General features: G+C 38.0%; 1 protein-coding gene across 13 annotated transcripts in view; it reads left to right on the forward strand.

Annotated features, from left to right (window-relative positions):
• Positions 1-20,643, forward strand: part of LOC106880445 (lethal(2) giant larvae protein homolog 1) — a 150,402-nt gene that overhangs the window by 120,232 nt on the left and 9,527 nt on the right. For 7 of the 13 annotated variants that reach the window (XM_089354388.1, XM_089354391.1, XM_089354383.1 and 4 more), the window contains 2 exons: positions 1,704-1,819; positions 9,029-9,090. In XM_089354388.1, coding sequence (XP_089210514.1) covers positions 1,704-1,819; positions 9,029-9,090 — 178 coding nt within the window. The remainder of the gene's footprint in view (positions 1-1,703; positions 1,820-9,028; positions 9,091-20,643) is intronic. The other 6 variants (XM_089354389.1, XM_089354390.1, XM_089354394.1 and 3 more) reach the window with 1 other exon arrangement.

The following is a 20,643-nucleotide window of genomic DNA, read 5'->3' on the forward strand; positions in this document are numbered from 1 at the left end:
GTAAGTCACTGTGGTAGCATTGACATTTTACTGCTACCATGACAACCGACTCAGTTTCTTTAAGTATGTTTGAAAGCTGAGTCAAATGAGAGGAGTTCCAGCTAGATGAAATCTTCAAGTGGTTTTAATGCACAAGTTTCCAATATCCAAATAGTTAAAAAGCATTATAAGAAGGACACCAAGGAATCCTCACCTGGATGCAGCCCAGCCCCCCTTAGAAAGTAAGAAGGGCCAAAACACTTACCTGGAAGATGTGTCTTCTCTGAAAACCTTCAACTGTTCAGCTCTCTTGACACTCTCTTACCATTTCCTAGCAAAGATACTTTGCACTCAATGTTTTGCTACATTTAGCTGTAAACAGGTAAGATACGTAAGTTCGCTGTGAGCATAGTCTTGGAGAAGGTAGCAAGGAGTCATATCCTTCGTTGGATTTATTACTATTAGAGTAAGGTAACTGTTAAATCAGTCACATGTCTTGAGAGTAATAATTCAATACCGATCAATCAGTTACTTAATGCTTAGAATCATCATCGGCCAAGTTGATAACTTGATTATTTGTGTATTGTCATCAGTTCTCTTGTAACAGCACAAAACACCAAGCTGTATATAGAGGCTTTATTTGTAGGGTGTAGTTTAATGTTGATAGCAGTGGGAGCACTGTGCTGTTCCCCAGTGTTTTCTCCCTTGCTGGAAGTCGTGGGAGCACTGTGCTGTTCCCCAGTGTTTCCTCCCTTGCTGGAAGTCGTGGGAGCACTGTGCTGTTCCCCAGTGTTTTCTCCCTTGCTGGAAGTCGTGGAAGCACTGTGCTGTTCCCCAGTGTTTTTTCCCTTGCTGGAAGTCGTGGGCGCACTGTGCTGTTCCCCAGTGTTTTCTCCCTTGCTGGAAGTCGTGGGAGCACTGTGCTGTTCCTCAGTGTTTTCTCCCTTGCTGGAAGTCGTGGGAGCACTGTGCTGTTCCCCAGTGTTTTCTCCCTTGCTGGAAGTTGTGGGAGCACTGTGCTGTTCCCCAGTGTTTTCTCCCTTGCTGGAAGTTGTGGGAGCATTGTTCCCCCCACCCCCTAGTGTTTCTCTGTTGAAATTGTTTGGACTCTAATTACTGTTTTCCATTAGTCTACAGATTTAAATAGTAATTCAGTCTTTATTTATTTGAAAAACAATGAAATAAGAGGAAGCAAAGTGATGTCTGGAGCACAGTGATAGCAAGATAGGATAAATTGGGCTTAATATTTGGTTTGACTTTTTTAATATAACCATTTTATATATACTGGGTTTATATTCATCTTCACCTACTGAAGAATTAATGTTTGGTTTTGGGGGAGCTAATTTTTGTTTCGCTGTTGTTTGCACATTAATATGTAGGGCTGGCAGAATCCTTAGTGCATCAGACACAATTCTTAGCAGCAGTTCTTCCAGCTTTTTGCATTCTGAGTTCAAATGCTGCCAAGGTCAACGCTGCCGTCCATCCTTTTGGGGTTCAAAAGAACAAAGCACCAGTTAAGAACTGGGGAGTCAACAAAGGCAACTAACCTCTCCTACCAAAATTGCTGGCCTTGTGCCAAAATTTGAAACCATTTTTCTAACCAAACTTTGTGGATTGCTGAGATTTTCATATAAAAATTTATTTCCTTGTCTTCCTGTCAATTCTAATGGACAAAATTTTTCTTTTCTTTTTTTTTTTTTTCTTTTCTTCTTCTTCCTTCATAGATCCGAAGCTGGTACTCTCAGTCCTACGGCTTCTCCAATCACAACTGAGACTGTTAATGTAAATGCGACAACTATCACCACCACTACTATAACAACAACAGCAACAACAACAGAAGGTAGTATCAATCTCATTTCCTTTTTTGTCTGGTTACCATTTTAAGCACTTCCATTTTTTTTACCTCAACCCTTAAAGAATAATAGTTAATCAGTAAATTGTTTAGAGATAAATTGCTTTAAGGTTTCTTCAAAAATAATATTCTAGATAAAAAAAAATCTTTTGTATAGAATTTAAGGGTATGGCCAGTTGTGCTGTGTACCCTTGAACAAATTACGTGGTTTTTGCATGCCTTGTTTCACTGGATTAACACGTTTCCCTGCTGTTCCATGGTTAAAACTGCATTAGGGAACGCATCCAGCTGTAAAATGTAGAATCTCATCTATGCTATTATAGAAGGAATTATTGTGTGTGAAGAGCAAGGTCACAACTCCTCCAAAAGGTTGTCGCAAAACACTGATTGTGCCTGGTTAGCCACATTTTCCGTTTAACTCATTGGTTCTCGGTCCATATGACCATTGGGGGTCCATATAAGATTTCGTTAAAATTTATATGCAGGGAATTGGTTACATACAAATCCTAATATTCAATCATAAAAATACCATAGGATTTTTTTTTTTTAAACATTGAATGGCTATGGGGTGTCTTGGAGAGTAAAACAGGAATCATAGATGGAAAAAAAATGGTTGAGAACCAGTGATCTAACTGATCAATGGCACTGGAAAATGGCTATGACTTGGATACCACCTGTATTCAGGCATAAAAGAGTCAGGCTGAAAATCACTTGACAGCAAGCATTCAAGAGGACCTGAAGACAGACAATGTCATGTGCGGACAGGATACCGAATGCGCTTTTGCTGAACGACAGGAAGCTGAATGGGCAATAAAGCCAAATGGACACAATGCCGAATGGACGCAATGCCGAATGGACGCAATGCCGAATGGACGCAATGGACATGAAGCTGAATGGTCATGATAATGGGGGGGGGGAAGGTGGTGAGCTGGCAGAAACGTTAGCACATCAGGCGAAATGCTTAGTGGTATTTCGTCTGTCTTTACATTCTGAGTTCAAATTCTGCCGAGGTCGACTTTGCTTTTCATCCTTTTGGGGTTGATAAATTAAGTACCAGTTGCGTACTGGGGTCAATCTAATTGACTGCCCCACCCTCCCGCAAAATTTCGGGCCTGGTGCCTAGAGTAGAAAAGAATAATGAAAAAAAAACTCCCACTCCTATCTACATAGTTTAATGACCATTTTAGTCTGTGAAGTGGTCATATTATAGGAATAAAATGATTATCATATATTTTAATTTTTGTATGTCTTTTTGGCATCTTGTTTTTTCAGCATCTTGTCTGTTCGGCATTGTGTCCATTTGGCATCTTGTTCTTTGGCAAAAGTGCATTCAGCATCTGGTCCATGTACCATCAACATTACATGAAATCTGTGAACAGCACAGGAGAACCTAAAGCTTAATGTGTGTCTGTTCATTGTATTTGTTCCAGTAGAAGAGTTGACGTAAACCAAAAACGAGATGGTTGGTTGGTTCTTGTTTGCTTGCTTGCTTGTGGTGGCATTCTCCCAAGATGGATTGAGCCAGCTCTGACCAACAAGTTCACCATGTCTCATGAATGCTAACCACGTCCAATGGCTGGCCTTAACATTCCAGCAGGCAAAATAATGCTTCTGCCTGCAGCCAAATACCCAGCTTACAAATTTGACAAATGCCCCACTGGGGGAGCAGGTGCCTTGGATAGCATGGACACCGTAGCCATAGTCATTCATTGTTGATGTGTAGAGGTCATGGTTGGAATTTGAGTGGGAATACAAGTTCACATGTGGTCCTGGTCACATATAATGAAATGGTTGGATAATACCCATAGTCTCATTTGCTTCTGATGGGACCTTATGGAGGCAGCACCTGAGAACTCTACCCCTGTGACACTTTTAGGAATAGTGGGTGGAGAAGATGGGTAGATGCTTATTGGTTCAGTACAGCATCCTACCCCATGTCTCAATCCTGTGTTGGGGCTGGATGCTTTTGTTCAACTCTTCTGGTCCTTGGCTGTTTCTGTTGTCTTTACACTTGCATACGCACATATAAAATTTGATCAAAAGTATCGGGACTGTTACTATGGTAACGGAGCTAAAGTACGCAGAGTGAAACCACTTGGCACAGATTGACCTCCAAGTTGGTCATGCATGCACACTAAGTTATAACATTCTTGCTCACTTTTGATGTTTGTAGCAGTGCTTGGAAGTGAAGTGTGTAGAGTGTGGTCATCTCACTACACTACAGAGGTTCCATCAGTGACCATGGCAGAGAAAATGTGTGTGTGCACGTGTATGTGTGTTCTGATACATGATTTGATGGTTGTTATGATCAAGAATCTTTCCAAAAATCAAATCCCACTTGAAAGGAACAAAATTTCAAGATATGAAGGAAATTCAAAAGTGATGAGGCAGCTGCCCATCACCCCCAAGAAGAAGTTCCAGGAATGCTTCAATGGCTTCAGAAGGGGACAGCTTCAAAGTAGTTTCCTTTTTATAGCACCAGTCCTGATGCTTTTTTAATTAGACCGCATACGCAAGCTCATTATTTATGTAACGCTACAAAAATATTAATATCAGATGCATGCTTGTGGTGGAGTTGTGTGGTCTGGAAATATATCTTGTAGATGCTTGGTTTTTACATAGTTTGCCTTATACTAATACAATGTTCTTCAGCGGAAAGAATAGAACTAGCACCACACACACATACACACCTATATGGTAAACAGAATAGAGGGAGACTGGTGGTGGTCTGTGTCAGCAAGGTTTGTATTGTTTGAGAAAAGAGCAGCCGAAAGTGTACAGTGGAATTGCCAGGAGGAGTGAGACCTCCAATGTTTCAGAGTCCTTCAGGATAAAAACTGACAAGAGAGAAATAAAAGAAAGACAGCAGAGTTTTATATATTCTATGATTAAAAAATTGGCTGCAACTGATGAAGAACACAAGACAATATCAGCTCACATTTATAATCAGGAAGTAATAGGAAAGAGAAAAACTGATAGAGGGAGAAGAGAAAAGAAATGAAGCAGGTGATGTGTAAGAGGTTAAAATGTTATATAGCGTTAAAAATATGATACATAATTAAGAAGTCGTTACTTTAAACCTCTCATTACCGTATTTATTTTGAGATGTCCTGTGTTTCTTTCAATTAATTTTAAATATAACAAAGTATTTAGTAAAATAACTTAGTTATCATTAAGCTAGTGTCAGGAATATAAGTTGTGACTAAGGTTTGCTGGAAGATTTTAATTAAAGAACTTTTGAAAACAAGACATTTGTACTACAGAACCAGAACCGGTTTCAGTTGGGTTGGTATCAATTGGGTTAAAGCATTAAATGAATACATCTTCCAGTCATCTATTGACCTTATTAGGTATACAAACTTCTGTAGAGTTCTTCCCCCTTTCTCAAGTTGATGGGCTGTATCCCCCCCTCCTCTTGCTGTCTCTGTTTCTCTATCAATGTAATTTATGTGTGATGACTATTAAAGTGTTGGCAGGAATTTGGGCTGGAAGTAAGTGCAATGGTATAAATTGCACATCTACCTATTAACACCAAGACTTCGTAGTCTATCTGGGTAGCCATGGTGTACCAAAGTAGTCATCGTATACATATATAGCTCTAGTGTACGTAAATAGGCTTGGTGTATCCAGGTAGCTGTTGTGCATCTAGGTAACTATGGGATACCTGGGTAGCTGTGGTGTTCTCAGGTAGCTGTTGCATTATCTGGATAGATGCGGCATATCCGGATAGCCATGACGTATATTGAGTGGCCACAGCACCACAATATTAATTTCAAATGTCGGCACAAGGTACATTGGCCCCAGTATACAACTGGTACTTATATTATTGACCCTGTAAGGCAAAGCCGACTTCGGCAAAATTTGAACTCAGAATGTAAAGACAGACTAAATGCCACATAGCATTTTGGCTGGCATGCTAACGATTTTGCCAGCTCACCACCTTAATAATAATAATAATTAATAATCCTTTCTACTGAAGGTACAAGGCCTTGAAATTTTTGGGGAGGGGACTAGTTGATTACATCGACCCCAGTGTTTCACTGGTACTTAATTTATTGACCCCAAAAGAGTGGAAGGTAAAGTCGAGCTCGGTGGAATTTGAACTCAGAACGTCAAGACAGACGAAATTCTGTTAAGCATTTTGCCCGGCGTGCTAATGATTCTGCCAGCTCACCGCCTTAATAATAATAATAATAATAATAATAATAATAATAATAATGTTGATGATGGCTTCAGATTTTGGCACAAGGCCAGCAACTTTGGGGTAGTGTGTAAGTTGATTGCATTGACCCCAGTGCTTAACTGGTACTTATTGTATTAACCCTGATAGGATGAAGAGTAAAGTTAACCTTGGGGTAATTTGAACTTAGGGCACAAAGACGAACAAAATGCTACAAAGCATTTTGCCTGGTGTGCTTCTGATTCTGCCAGTTTGTCACCATGGTACCATAATATTACTGAGTGAGAATAGGTTGGATTTTATCAGGAAAGTGGGGCTTTACAAGATTCACAAAAATTCATATTTAGTAACAAATATTATATGTTAGTATCATTATTATTATTATTATTACCAGTAAATGGGGGATTCACATAGTTAATGAGTTTGTTCGTTATGTATTGAAATAATGTAGATGCAGTTTGGTTAAATGATTAAGAAGGTTGCTTAACAATTTCAAAGTCTCTGGTAGAGTCACACTGTGTGCTTTCTTGTGCAAATGTTTATTTTCTATATTTGTGGGTCACCTGAAAAACCTTGTGAATGAAATTGCATAAATGGAAACTATAGAGTATCCTGGAGTTTGTACCTGTAATTCAAAGGTCCAACTTTTTCAGATTGATTCTGCCTGAGGATTGTTATATTAAGGGTGTACTAATAGTTTCATTTGTTGAGAAATATAAATATAGTGTGTGTGTTAGTGTCTCCGATTCTTGACATCAAGTGATAGCTGTAAATGAGTGTCACTGTCATACAGGCGGTGTCATTTGTTTCCAGTATGCTGTGGAAACATGTCTGGCCATGGGGAAACATTACTTTGGTTGGAAACAAGTGAGGTTTGACGTGCGTCTTTGTGTCTTTTTTGTCTCCCACAACAGCTTGACAGTCAGTGTTGTGTGTATGTCTCTGTAACTTAGTGGTTTGGCAATAGAGACCAATAAAATGGCTATCAGGCTTATATTAAAAAAAAATGTTCTAAGGTCAGTTTATTCGAGTAAAAATTCTTCATGACAGCGCTCCAGTAAGGCCGCAGTCTAATGCTGACTGAAACAAGTAAAAGATATCTTTATATGTATATACTAGCTGACGTACCTGGTAATTCCCAGGAATGTGGGGCTTATCCCTTGGTCCCGTTCTCATAATTGTTTCGCTAATCCAATAACAACAATACAAAGTATGTAGCCCCTAAAATGGTTTTTGTGCACTTATTGAGAATACCGAACTGTCTTAAACAGGATTTTGATTTAGGAATTCCCAATAAGTTATGAATACCCAAATTGTGGAGTCAGTTATGTAATAACATGAAATTAGTTACCTGATAGCAAGAATTCAAATGAAGTAGCTCTGAAAAGAGCTTTAATGCATTCCCAGAGTATATAGAACTTAGGAGGAAATACTAATAATGTATGTATACTAAAATCGTGAAGCATGTTACGTAATAACAGGCTAATCAGATGTGAGAGAGATAATTTCAATTCAAAGTAAATAACTCTGAAAAAAGCTTTTGTGCATTTGCAGAGAATATTACCCTTAGCGGCGCTAGTGTTGCTATATTCGTGAATATACTAACCGAAATAAGTGGATCTATTGTTTAGGAAAACACTATTTACTTGTTTAAGGGTTGTACTGGATAAATTGCGAAAATAACTCAAATAGTTCAAATACTAAGAAATAAGAATACTCAATTTGATTTATACCAAATAATTTATGAACATGAGTGGGTTATTTCCCTTGGATGTTTAAAAATAATATATTAGTTATATGTAGTAGATATAAGAATCCCTTCTAGGGGCCCTATTATCGATATTTTCAACAATCTAAGTATGTTACTAGTTTTCCAGACATGAGTTCTACTCATGTGTCAAGTTTCATGAAAATCGATAAAACAATGTAGGAGGAGTTAAGCTAACATCACAAACACCCCCACCCACAGAGTTTATGTATATATATATATATATATATATATATATATATATATATATATATGCACACACACACAGACATAGCATAGTAGAGTTGGTACTTTTATATCTAATGTGCTAAATGTATATTTATTGTAATGTACAGTGTGATTGTTATTGTACAAAACTTGTAGCAAAGCAAAGACCACCTATAGTCATGAATGATGATGGGATTACACCTAGAAAGTTCCCCTCTGGAGCACAAGTCCAGGCAAGGTTATTTATGGAAGACCAGCAGTTGCCCATGCATACCAGCCTCCCCTCTCTACGCCATTGATGTTATCCAAGGAAAGGGCAAAGGGGCCGACACAGCTTGGCACCCATGACATCACAACTCATGGAGCAACATGAAATAAAGTGTCTTGCTCAAGAACACAACACAAGGCCCAGTCCAGGAATTAAATTCACTATCTCATGATTGTCAGCTCAACGCTCTAACCACTGAGCCATGCGCCTTCACATATGTTACAAAACTTGTAATCCCTTAGAAAACATTTTAGTTATTTACATTATTTACATTTTTTTTTTTAATGTTTACATTCTTCCATGATTCTGCAACAAATAAGCATCCAGCATCACTGTCTGTTCATGGAGAAAGAATTCACTTCATCCTCCTGTGACAGCATTCAAGTTGATGAGGATGAGATCATGGTTGATAATGGTGAATTTCAAATGGGATGCCTAAGACGCATTTTGCAATAATACTTAGTCATTTTCTCAGTAAATACCACAATAAGACACAACTAACTTGCAGTACCACAGTATGTACCTTGCAGTACCATAGTATGTACTTTGCAGTACCACAGTATGTGACTTGCAATACCACAGTATGTACCTTGCAGTGCCACAGTGTATAACTTGTAGTACCACAGTATACAAACTTGCAGTATCACAGTATATAACTTGAGATTGGGGTGGGGAAGCCTTGATAACTTTGATCGCTTGTGTGATGGGTAGAGTGATGATGATGGCTAGTCGTATTATACTACAGCAGATGACAGCTTATATGTAATTTTTCAGGCACCCCACTGAACAATACTGGCGACAGTGATTGTCCCGAAAACAGTAAAGCTGCTGTTGAGGTCAGTTAAGTATTGCAGTGATTGTTGTTCTTTCTCTTTGACCACCCTTGTCACACACGTCTTTTACTAGACAACTGCATCTTTTTCCTTTTTTTTTTTGTTGTTGTTATTGTTGTTGTTCTTGTTCCTGTTTCTTTTTTTTTTTAATTTTTTGTTTCTTTTTTTTCTTTTTTTTTCTCCATTGTTGTTTATAGGCTTATCCTTTTTTTTTTTTTTTTTTTAACCTAACCTGACATCTGCCATTGACCTACAAATGATAATATCTCTACCTCTTAAACCATGTGCTTCCCTTCATTTCTTCCAATCCATTATTAGATCACTCTGTTTCTCGCTAACAATTAATTTATTTATTAATTTCCATTATTGTTACGAATATTCTGCCTTTTTGAGCATTGTTTGGTAACACTGTTCAGTTTAGTTCAAACTTCTGGAGTTTGTTCTTTGAACTCTTCAACATAGCATGTTTTCCCTAACATAGAGAGACTAGGAACTGGGGAAGATCAGCGTACAGACTAGAGTATGTTGCAGTTAACAGAGATAGAGTATTTCTTTTCTTTTTTACTTGTTGTCATCATCAGAATCTGGCCATGCTAGGGCACCACCTTGAAGAACTTCTAGTGGAATGAATTGACCCTGGTACTCTTTTTTAAATCCTGGCAGTTATTCTATTGGTCTCTTGTTGAATCACTAGGTTATGGGGACTTAAATATGCCAACACACACACACACACACACACACACACACACACACACACACACACACACATATATATCATCATCAAGCGTTGGGCCTCACAGAGGAGAATTCTTTTCAAGCATTGGGCCTCATGGAGGCAATGATTGAGACCTTTGGCATTATGTCGTGCTTGAGAAAACCCATCAAGCTGAGTAAAATCGCAGTCGTGGCAGATACCGGTGTCGCACAAATGGCACCTGTGCCGGTGGCATGTAAAAGCACCCATAACACTCTCAGAATGGCACCATGTAAGGGCTTGTCATATATATAGACACACGCACACACACACATCTCTTATCTTGTTTCAGTCTTTAGACTGTGGCCATGCTGGGGCACCACTTTGTGGAAATATAGTTGAGCAAATTGATCCCAGTAGTAATTTTTTTTTTTTAAACTTGATACTTACTCTATTGGTCTCTTTTGCCAGACTACAAAGTTATGGGGACACAAACACACCAACACCAGTTGTTAAGCAGTGATGGGGAACAAACACATATGGTGGGGTTCTTTCAGTTTCTATCTACCAAATCCACTCACAAGGCTTTGGTTGACCCATGGCTATTGTAGAAGACATTGCCCAAGGTGCCATCTAGTGGAACTGAACCCATGTAGTTGGGTAGCCAACTTCTTACCATACAACCATGCCCACTCCTACAGATGGACAGCTGATAGATAGATAAATAAATACAGACAGATGGACAGCTGATAGACTGCCTATAGATAGATATAGACAGGCAGATGGTCTGCCTATAGATAGATATGGACAGCCTATACAGATAAATATAGACAGCCTATAGATAGATATAGACAGCCTATAGATAGATATAGACATGCAGAGGGACAGCCTATAGATAGATATAGACAAGTAGATGAACAGCCTATAGATAAATATAGACAACAGATGGACAGCCTATAGATAGATATAGACAGGCAGATGAACAGCCTATAGATAGATATAGACAGGCAGGTGGACAGCCTATAGACAGGCAGGCAGACAGCCTATAGATAGATATAGACAGGCAAGTGGACAGCCTATAGGCAGGCAGATGAACAGCCTATAGATAGATATAGACAGGCAGGTGGACAGCCTATAGACAGGCAGATGAACAGCCTATAGATAGATATAGACAGGCAGGTGGACAGCCTATAGACAGGCAGGCAGACAGCCTATAGATAGATATAGACAGGCAGATGAACAGCCTATAGATAGATATAGACAGGCAAGTGGACAGCCTATAGACAGGCAGATGAACAGCCTATAGATAGATATAGACAGGCAGATGAACAGCCTATAGATAGATATAGACAGGCAGGTGGACAGCCTATAGATAGATATACAGGCAAACAAATATAAACATATAGAGTTACTGTGGAGTTTTTTTTTTTTGTTTTCCAGGAGAGTTGCTGTAAATGTTAAACTCTTATTTGTTTGTTGCTTCTAACATCCGTAATTATGTTCAATGGGTTGGACTACTGACCACAGGTTCAAGAGTTTGTGACATCGGCAACTGGATCTTCTAATTGTATGGCTCATAGCTTCAAATGTGTTGTATCTCTGATCAAAGCACATATGACTGTTTCTTTCAATTTGCTCTGACTGACATAAAACCTGGTTGAGTGGTTAGCAATGGGAAAGGTATCTGATTGTGAAAACAACTGGTTCTCTGCCTGTAAAAGAAAGGAACATCTGAGGGAGAAAAATCAATGTGTGTGTGTTCTTTTATTAGTTTCAGTCATTGGACTGTGGTCATGCTAGAGCATTATTGCTTTCAGTGGATCATATCAACCTCACCACTCACTTTCTCATCATTATCATTTGATGTTCACTTTTCTGTGCTTGCAATGGGGCAGACAGAATTTATTGAAGTAGATTTTCTATGGTTGGTTGCCTTTCCTGTCACCAACGTTTACCTGTTTCTAAGCAAGGTAATATTTCCCCATGGCCAGACATGTTTATACCCACGGGATATGGGAAATGAATGACACTGCTTATAGGACAATGAAGCAATCCATAATAATTATTCTAATTATAGCACGTGACCAGCAATTTTGTGGGGAGGTACAGGTCAATTATATCAACCATCATACTCGACTAGTTCTTTTATCAATCCCTGAAAAATGAAAAGCAAAGTTGACCTTGGTGAAATTTGACTTCAGAATGTAGGAGCACAAAAACTGCCCCTAGGCATTTTATGTACAGATACATACAATGTAATGAGTGGTTGGTGTTAGGGAGGGCATCCAGCCGTAGAAAACCATGGCAACTCAGAATGGAGTTTGGTGCAGCCTTCAAGCATGCCGGCCCATTCAAACTGTCCAACCCATGCCAGCATGGACAATGGACATTAAATGATAATAATGATGTATATATGTAAATTTGAATCTGCCAGACTCCTCATCACCACTGTTTTTATCTCTTACCTGTTCTACCTTGATGTAAAGTGGTTGGTGTTAGGAAGGGCATCCAGCTGCAGAAACCTTGCCAAAACAGATAATTGGAGCTTGGTGCAGTTCTCTGGCTTGCCGGCTCCCGAAAAACTGCCTAAGCCATGCCAGCATGGAAAACAGATGTTAAATGATGATGATTCACAGATCAAGAATTGCCCATGGTTCATTTTTATTGGATCATTTTAGAAATTATTGCAAGGATTTTTGGAACAGACTCTGTCATTGCTTAAGCTTGCCCTAAATCAGTGTTGCCATTTTGTTTCCACTATCTAGTTGTGCTTCTGCCATCCTTTCACACACACACACACACACACACAGATTAATGATTTGAAGGGCTGTGTTACTATGGTAATGGCTCTTATAACTCATTGAAGAATTGAAGCATTAGTCTTGATTTGATAGTTGTACATAGTGTTGGGGGTAAGCCATTTCGACGTGGTCATTACTGCTTCAAGTTTGAGGATTCATAGGGCTGGTTACCTGGTTTCCATGGCGTATAAGCGACCACAGTCACAGCTTTTCTTCCCATGAATGAAATGCCTGCCTGTCTGCCTGGATGGACTGGAACCACATGAAATAAGAGTTTTGCTTAAGTGCACAATGCACTGCCCTATCCAAGAATTGAAACCACAATTTTGCAATCATTCGTGTAGCACCCTAATCAATATGTCATGTGCCTTCACTTGAAGCTATAAATTCTCGCGAACTTGAGTTAAGCATTGCAAGCTAATGAAACACTCAGCATTTTAAAGTGCTCCCACTGACTACAGAAATATATTGATCCTTTTTTCCCTTTTGATCCCTGCCCTTCTAGCTTATTATGGAGTATTTTATTGAATCAAATATCTTTGTGTGTTTACTCTTGTCTCTTCTCATGTATATATATATAACAGCATTTAACCCGTCTTGTTACCATATTCCTGTTAGAAAACATTGTCTTTGTTTCAAGTAGTTTTTAAAATAATGAATTTAGTAAAATAACTGTCATTATTAAGCTGGTGTTTGGGAGATGAAATTTTGATGGCAAATTTTAATTTAGATAACTTCAAAAAGAAGAAACTCTTATAATAGAACCGGGGGTGGTTTCAAGTACCTGTTTCCATGTAAGGTAATATATCCCTATAACCAGACAAGGGGAGGGGGAGGCAACCTACATCATCATCATTTAACATCCATTTTCCATGCTGGCATGGGTTGAATGCCTTGGCAGGAGCTAGTAATACCAGGAGCTGCACCGGGCTCCATTGTCTAATTTTGACATGGTTTCTACAGCTGGATGCCCTTCCTAACGCCAACCATTTTACAGAGTGTACTGGGTGCTTGGCACCATAAAATAATAAAATTTGGTAGGGTTGAAGGGTGACTGTTGGGAAGGATAGAAGAGGATGGAAAAGGGAGTGGGAGGGCAGAATGAGAGCAATATGATTGACAGGGTGAGGGTAAAAAAGACTGAGAAATGACAAGATGGGGTAAGCTTCAAGAGCATAGTGCATGGTGAGAAGTAGGGGCTGGTAAATTCTTCACTTTGTTAGTGTGAATTTTTAGAATTTTGTATGAACTATTTTTGGTTTTAGACTTCATGGAATAATTTTTGAAAATTTAAATTTTAATTGTTTCTCCAACAATCAATATTTTCAATATAGGCATATTTGTGGCTGTGTTGTGAGAAGCTTGCCTCCCAACCACATGGTTCTGGGTTCAGTCCCACTGCATGGCACCCTGGGCAAGCGTCTTCTAGTATAGCCTTGAACTAACCAAAACCTTGTGTGTGGATTTGGTAGACGGAAACTGAAAGAAATCAGTCATGTATACAAACACACACACATCTATGAGTGTGTATTGGTGTTTGTCCCCTATCAACCGATAATGATATGTTCACATCCCCATAACTTAGTGGTTCGGCAAATGTGACTGACAGAATAAGTACCGGACTTGAAGAAAAAGAAAAAAAAGACTGAGGTCGTTTGACTAAAAAATTCTTGAAGGCTGTGCTCCAGCATGACCCCAATCTAGTTACTGAAGCATGTAAAAGATAGTTTAATTTATATTGTAGTTGTATTGTATTTTACTAAGTTAACCATTTTTAGTTGTTTGTGGTGTTGAGCAAAATCATTAAAAGGGAGATTGGCTGCTCGTTAGTTTGGGACAGTTTTGATTCTTGATTGGGGTAAGCTGCAGGGGCATAATGCTTGGTGAGAAGTAGGGGCTGGTAAATTCTTCACTGATTCTTGACTGAAACCAGTTGCCTTCAGTTGTGCTGTTGTTGTCTTGGTTAAGGCATGCTTGTCACAACCTCCCCCATTTTTTTTTTTTTTTTGAAAACTGTGGGTCATTTGTGTTGAGTAAAAATATATCTCTTGTGTGTGAGTGATCCATCATCATCATCACTTAACGTCCGCTTTCCATGCTGGCATGGGTTGGACGGTTTGACAGAAGAAGCTGGAGAGCTGCAACTTGCTCCAATTGTCTGCTTTGGCAAGGTTTCTCTGTTTGGATGTCCTTCCCTTATGCCAACCACTTTACAGAATGTATTGGGTGCTTTTTACATGGGACCAGCACAAGCAGGTTTGCTGAGTAACTTGCATGACGAAGGCCCCTTAATTGAGAGAGGCAGGTGGAACCGAGGGAGGTGTCTATGTGCCAGGCAAGAGGCTAGAGTATAATGGAGGGACAGAGGTAGCTGTCTTACTATAGAGGAGATACCTGGCTACCCTAATAGAACAAAGAAGGAGAGGAAGATGAGAGAGAATTTGGGAGAATGATAGAGAAACAGCTAGAGAGGGCCTACCCACAGGGAACAGTGGTGGCAGAGAGTATAAGTAGTAGAGGAGATAGATAGATGATGTTCCATAAGAGTATGAAGGGGTCTGCTGTGGAATGGTTTCTATGAGTGGATGCCCTTCCTAATGCAAACCACTTTACAGAGTGGACTGGGTGCTTTTAATGTGGCACCAGCACCAGTGAGGTCTCCTTGGATTTGACTTTTCCTTTTTCCATAGAAATAAATGGATGGTCTGTTTTGTCTAAATATACTTAGAACCTGATTAATTGACACTTTTAATTTTTCTAATAACATCATTTTGTGGACTGTTTCACACTCTGGGTGTTCTAAGACTGGTAGATTAGGATGGAACTTACTGCTCTATAGATTGCTGCTATCATGGAATATATAAAAGTTACAGTATGGAATGGCTAGACTCTTCCTCTTCTCTCTCTCTGTATACTTATTCACTATCGTATACAAAACGAGAGAGAAGCTACAAGAAAAAGGCTTTTAGTATTGATCCATTAACCCTTTCGTTACCAACCCGGCTGAAACCAGCTCTGGCTCTGTAGTACAAATGTCTTGTTTTCCTAAGTTTTGAATTAAAATCTTCCATCAAACCTTAGTCACAATTTATGTTCCTAACACTAGCTGAATGATAATAACTAAGTTATTTTAATAAATTCTTTGTTGTATTTAAAATTTACTTAAAGAAACACAGAGCATCTCAACAGAAATATGGTAACAAAAGGGTTAAGGAGCATAGAATGTGCCAATTTATTCAGGTTCCCTCTCCCACACAAATAGCCATGTGTGTTTGAATATATATATATATATATATATATATATATATATATATACACACACATATGTGTGTATGTATACATATGAATATATTGCATGTGTGTATAAAGATATATGTATATATGTCTTTATGTTTGTGTAATATGTGTATGTATGTGTGTGTGTATATATACACACACACACACACACACACACATCCAGCCATAAAAGAAACCGAAACCAGCTGCAACTACTTAATGACAATACAGTGAAAGATGGTCCATTGTGCTCTCTCTCTCTCTCTCTCTCTCTCTCTCTCTCTCTCTCTCTTCTCTCTCTCTCTCTCTCTCTCTCTCTCTCTCTCTCTCTCGACCTGTTACAAACAATACTTAAACCTTGAAATCACATGTAACAGAGGATGTAGCTGAAGAGATCACTTTACAGAGTGTAGTGGGTGCTATAAATTATAATTTATTTGACCATATTCGGTCAGATCAATCGAGGATCACATTTTCATAGAGATAAATGAATGGTCTCTTTTGTCTAGATATACTTAGAACCTGATTAATTGACACTTTTAATTCTTCTAATGACATCATTTTGTGAACTGTTTCACACTCTGGATGTTCTAAGACTGGTAAATGTACGTAGATATATCTACCAGATCTACTCACAAGGATTTAGTTGGCCTGAGGCTATAGTAGAAGACTCTTGACTAAGGTGCCGCGCAGTGGGACTGAACCCAGAACCATGTGGTTAGGAAGCAAACTTCTTCCCACACAGCCACACATGCACCTATATATCTATCTATCTATCTATCTATATATATATATATATATATATATATATATATATATATATATATATATATACTGGAGTAAGCACATAAATGTGAAACAAGGTGGAAAAAAGAATACTCAAATACCAGAGATAGAGTAATATGCTTTATTTAAAAGTAGCAGACATATAACAAAAGCTGTTACTCAGAGTTTAATGTTCCCATTCGTCAGACAGTTTTTGAGTAACAGCTTTTGTTATATTTCTGCTGCATTTAAATAAAGTGTGTATATATATAGAGAGAGAAAGAGAAAGAGAGAGAGAAAGAAAGAGAGAGAGGGAAAGAGAGAGAGAGAAAGAGAGAATTGGAATCCACAGGAAAACAAAAGACGAAGGCAGATGTATAAACAACAAACAGATGTATTAGTTTGACACTCGGGAAGGTAGGAAAGTATTTTATGTTTCGAGCCTACGCTCTTCATCAGAAAGGAACACATGGGAATAAACAGAGAGGGAATACAAAAAAGCTTTAGGGGCTAGTGGTCAATCATTGCGGCTGCATATATATGTGTGTGTGTGTTAAGAGATATCTAAATTACTAATATTTTATAAAAATTGCTAACATTTCACCATCTTATTGGTTCCTCATTGTTTATTAATATCAATCCAGGTATTTCACTCAAACCACTTTGTAATTAAACTAGTATCTAACTTACAATGTTAACATTCCTCCTCCTAACACATACTTAACCCTTTTTCCTGTCCAAAGCCTTTTTATAACTTTGCTCTAATCTACCATGCTTGCTTTTAAGTCAGTCCTTGAAATATGTCCCGTGTACCACATATGATACATAGGACAGGCAAACGATCAGACTCCAAGCGTAGCCTGAACATCCCATGAGGCAGCCCTGAATCTTAGCTTTTTTTGTTTTTGTTTTTTGTATCCTTTCATTTGCTTTCATATCTTGTGTCTTTGTGTCCTTTCATTAACACATAATGCATCGATGTCATCCCTACCTTCCTGCTTTTATCGTATTGTATTCCATTTTTTGTTTCTGTTTGTTTGCATGCCCTGTCATGTCTGTGTGTCCTGTGTCTAGCTAGATGTGTGTCATTTGTCCGGCCCCCATTGTTCCCACCCGTTCCAACTTTCATCAGCTGTTGCTGCTGCTCATTTTGATTCTTATATGTTGAAGAAGGGTGTCAACAGAAAGAATATCTACACTGTGACACTTAACGCCCTCATTCCCCTTGTTAGTTAGTTTTAATGTACTATATACACTGTATACTGTTGTTTTATATATATATATATATATATATATATACATATATATATATATATATTGTACACTGTTGTGTTATTAGACTGTACATTGTTAATTGTAAGGTATTATGTACACTATTTTCTGTAAGGTATTATATATATATACTGTAATTGATTTGATTAGAAACTATTCTATATACTGTATGTTGTTAGTTGTAAGGTATTATGTACACTGTACACTGCTGTAAGATATTATGTACCCTTCTTTTTGTAAGCTATTCTATAAACTGTACACAATTAGTTGTAACATATATATGCTTTACACTATTAGCTATAAGTTATTATATACAATATTACTTGTAGGATATTATACACACTCTTAATTGTAAGGTATTATATATACTCTTAATTATAAAGTGTTATATACACTCTTAATTGTAGGGTAGTGTGAAGAAATGACTGTTTTTTTTTCCTTACTTTTTTGGTCATGTTTAACTTTTAACAAAACAAGGAAACCTAATGTGAGATGAAGAAACTTCCATATCTTTATTTGAAAAATTACATTTCAATATTGAGTTAGAATTTTATCTTTTTTTTCTTTTTTTTTTTTTTGAATGAATTTACGAAGCTTTTATGTAATCTAGATTTAGGATACACATAAAAATCACCTGTGCTGGTGACACATAAAAATTACCTGTGCTGGTGACATATAAGCCCTGCATTGGTGCCACATAAGCAGCACCTATATTGTCTCGAGCCCTAAGACTCAAAGGGTCAGTTAGCTGGTTTCCATGGCGAATAATTGACCATGATCACAATCCACCACAGGGCTACTCAGTTACAGCTGAGTGGACAGGGGCAACATGAAATGATGAGCTTCTGGCCATAGAAAATCTGCCTCAACAAATTCTAACTTGTGTGAGTATGGAAAAAAGTGGATTTTAAATGATAGTAATGTTGATATATATGTGTGGGACTCATATATATATACACATATATATATATATATCTATATATATATATATATATATAGATGCATATCCGGGTATAGGACGTCAAAAAAGGAACGGGAACAAAACAAAGCACAAAAACGGACTTTTTTTTACAGACAACAGAATGAACACATAGGAAAACAGACGAGCCACTTAGGGAACTTTTCCTTCATCAGCTGCCTATGCATGTATGTATGTATGTGTGTGTGTATACATGTGTATATAAGTTGTAGCTTTTGACACAATCTGGTGTATGTGTGTGTATGCGTACATATTTGCAGCTTTATTAATAAAGCATATTACTCTACCTGTGGTATTTGAGTACTATTTTTTCCACCTTGTTTCACATTTATGTGCTTACTATGGTGTATATATATGACTTGGATTTCATATTTACCATGTGAAATTGTGTATGTATATGTGCTCATTGTTTTTATATGTAGGTGTGATGTATATGTATACATAGTGTTTTTATACTTAAGAATGTGTAGATATTTTGCAGTGAACCTGAGTGTGTGTGTGTGTATTATTTTGTTACCTTGAACTGATAGAAAATGAATGCAATTAATCAACAATAAATTATCTACTAAAGTCCAGGACACCAATAAGTGTTAGTTTCTTTCCAATAACTCGCATTTAATTGTAGTAGTAGTAGTAGTAGTAGTAGTATTTTTGTTGTTTACCTCATGTCAATCAGCTTTGATTGAAAAATGCCTTTTAATTTCTGATTAGTACTTATTTACATTAGTATTGGCACGAAACCACCAACATCCCCAATCATTTGAAGGGTCTTGCGAGTTACCTGATAACCTCACTGGCACTGGTGCCATGTGGAAAGTAACTAGTATGCTCTGTGATGTGTTTGGCATTAGGAGGTGCATCTAGCCGTTGAAATCATACGAAAGCAGACAGTAGATCCTGGTGCAGCCCTCTGGTGCGTTGGCTCCTGTTGAATTGTCCAACCCATGCCAGCATGGAAAATCAACTTTAAATGATGATGATGGCAGAATTGTCAGAGAGCTGGAAAACTACTTCTAAGTCATTACATTCTGTGCTCAAGTTCAGCTTTGCCTTTCCATTCTTTCTGGGTCAATAAAACAGGCACCAGTTGAATACAAGGAGATTGATTTAATTAACTTTCCACTCCTTTCAGATATGCTTGCCTTGTGCCAAAAATTAGAAAAATATTATTATTATTAACAACAAGGCACTGAGCTGGCAGAATCGTTAGCATGCTGGACGAAATGCTTAGCAGTATTCCGCCTGACACTATGTTCTGAGTTCAAATTCTGCCAAAATTGACTTATGCCTATAGTAGAGAGGATTATTATTATTATTATTATTATTATTATTATTGCAGTTAAGGTATTGAGCTGGCAGAGTTATTAGCATGTTGGGCAAAATGCTTAGTGGTATTTTGTCTGCTGTTGCGTTCTGAGTTCAAATTCCACCGCGGTCCAACTTTGCTTTACATCCTTTCGTGGGTCGATAAATTAAGTCCCTGTAAAACACTGGGGTCGATGTAATCGACCAGTTCCCTCCCCTCAAATTTCAGCCCGTGTGCTTATAGTAGAATGGGTTATTATTATTATTATTATTATTATTATTATTGTGATGAGCTGGCAGAATTGTTAGCGTACTTGCCAGAATGCTTAGCAGCATTTCATCCATTTTTATGTTCTGAGTTCAAATTCCATTGAGGTCGACTTTGTCTTTCATCCTTTCTGGGTCAGTAAAATAAGTACCAGAAGAGCACTGGGGGGTCAATGTAATCAACTAGCACCTGTCCC

Source organism: Octopus bimaculoides, chromosome 6 (genome assembly GCF_046866305.1).
Source record: "Octopus bimaculoides isolate indiv1 chromosome 6, ASM4686630v1, whole genome shotgun sequence".
Taxonomy (NCBI): domain Eukaryota; kingdom Metazoa; phylum Mollusca; class Cephalopoda; order Octopoda; family Octopodidae; genus Octopus; species Octopus bimaculoides.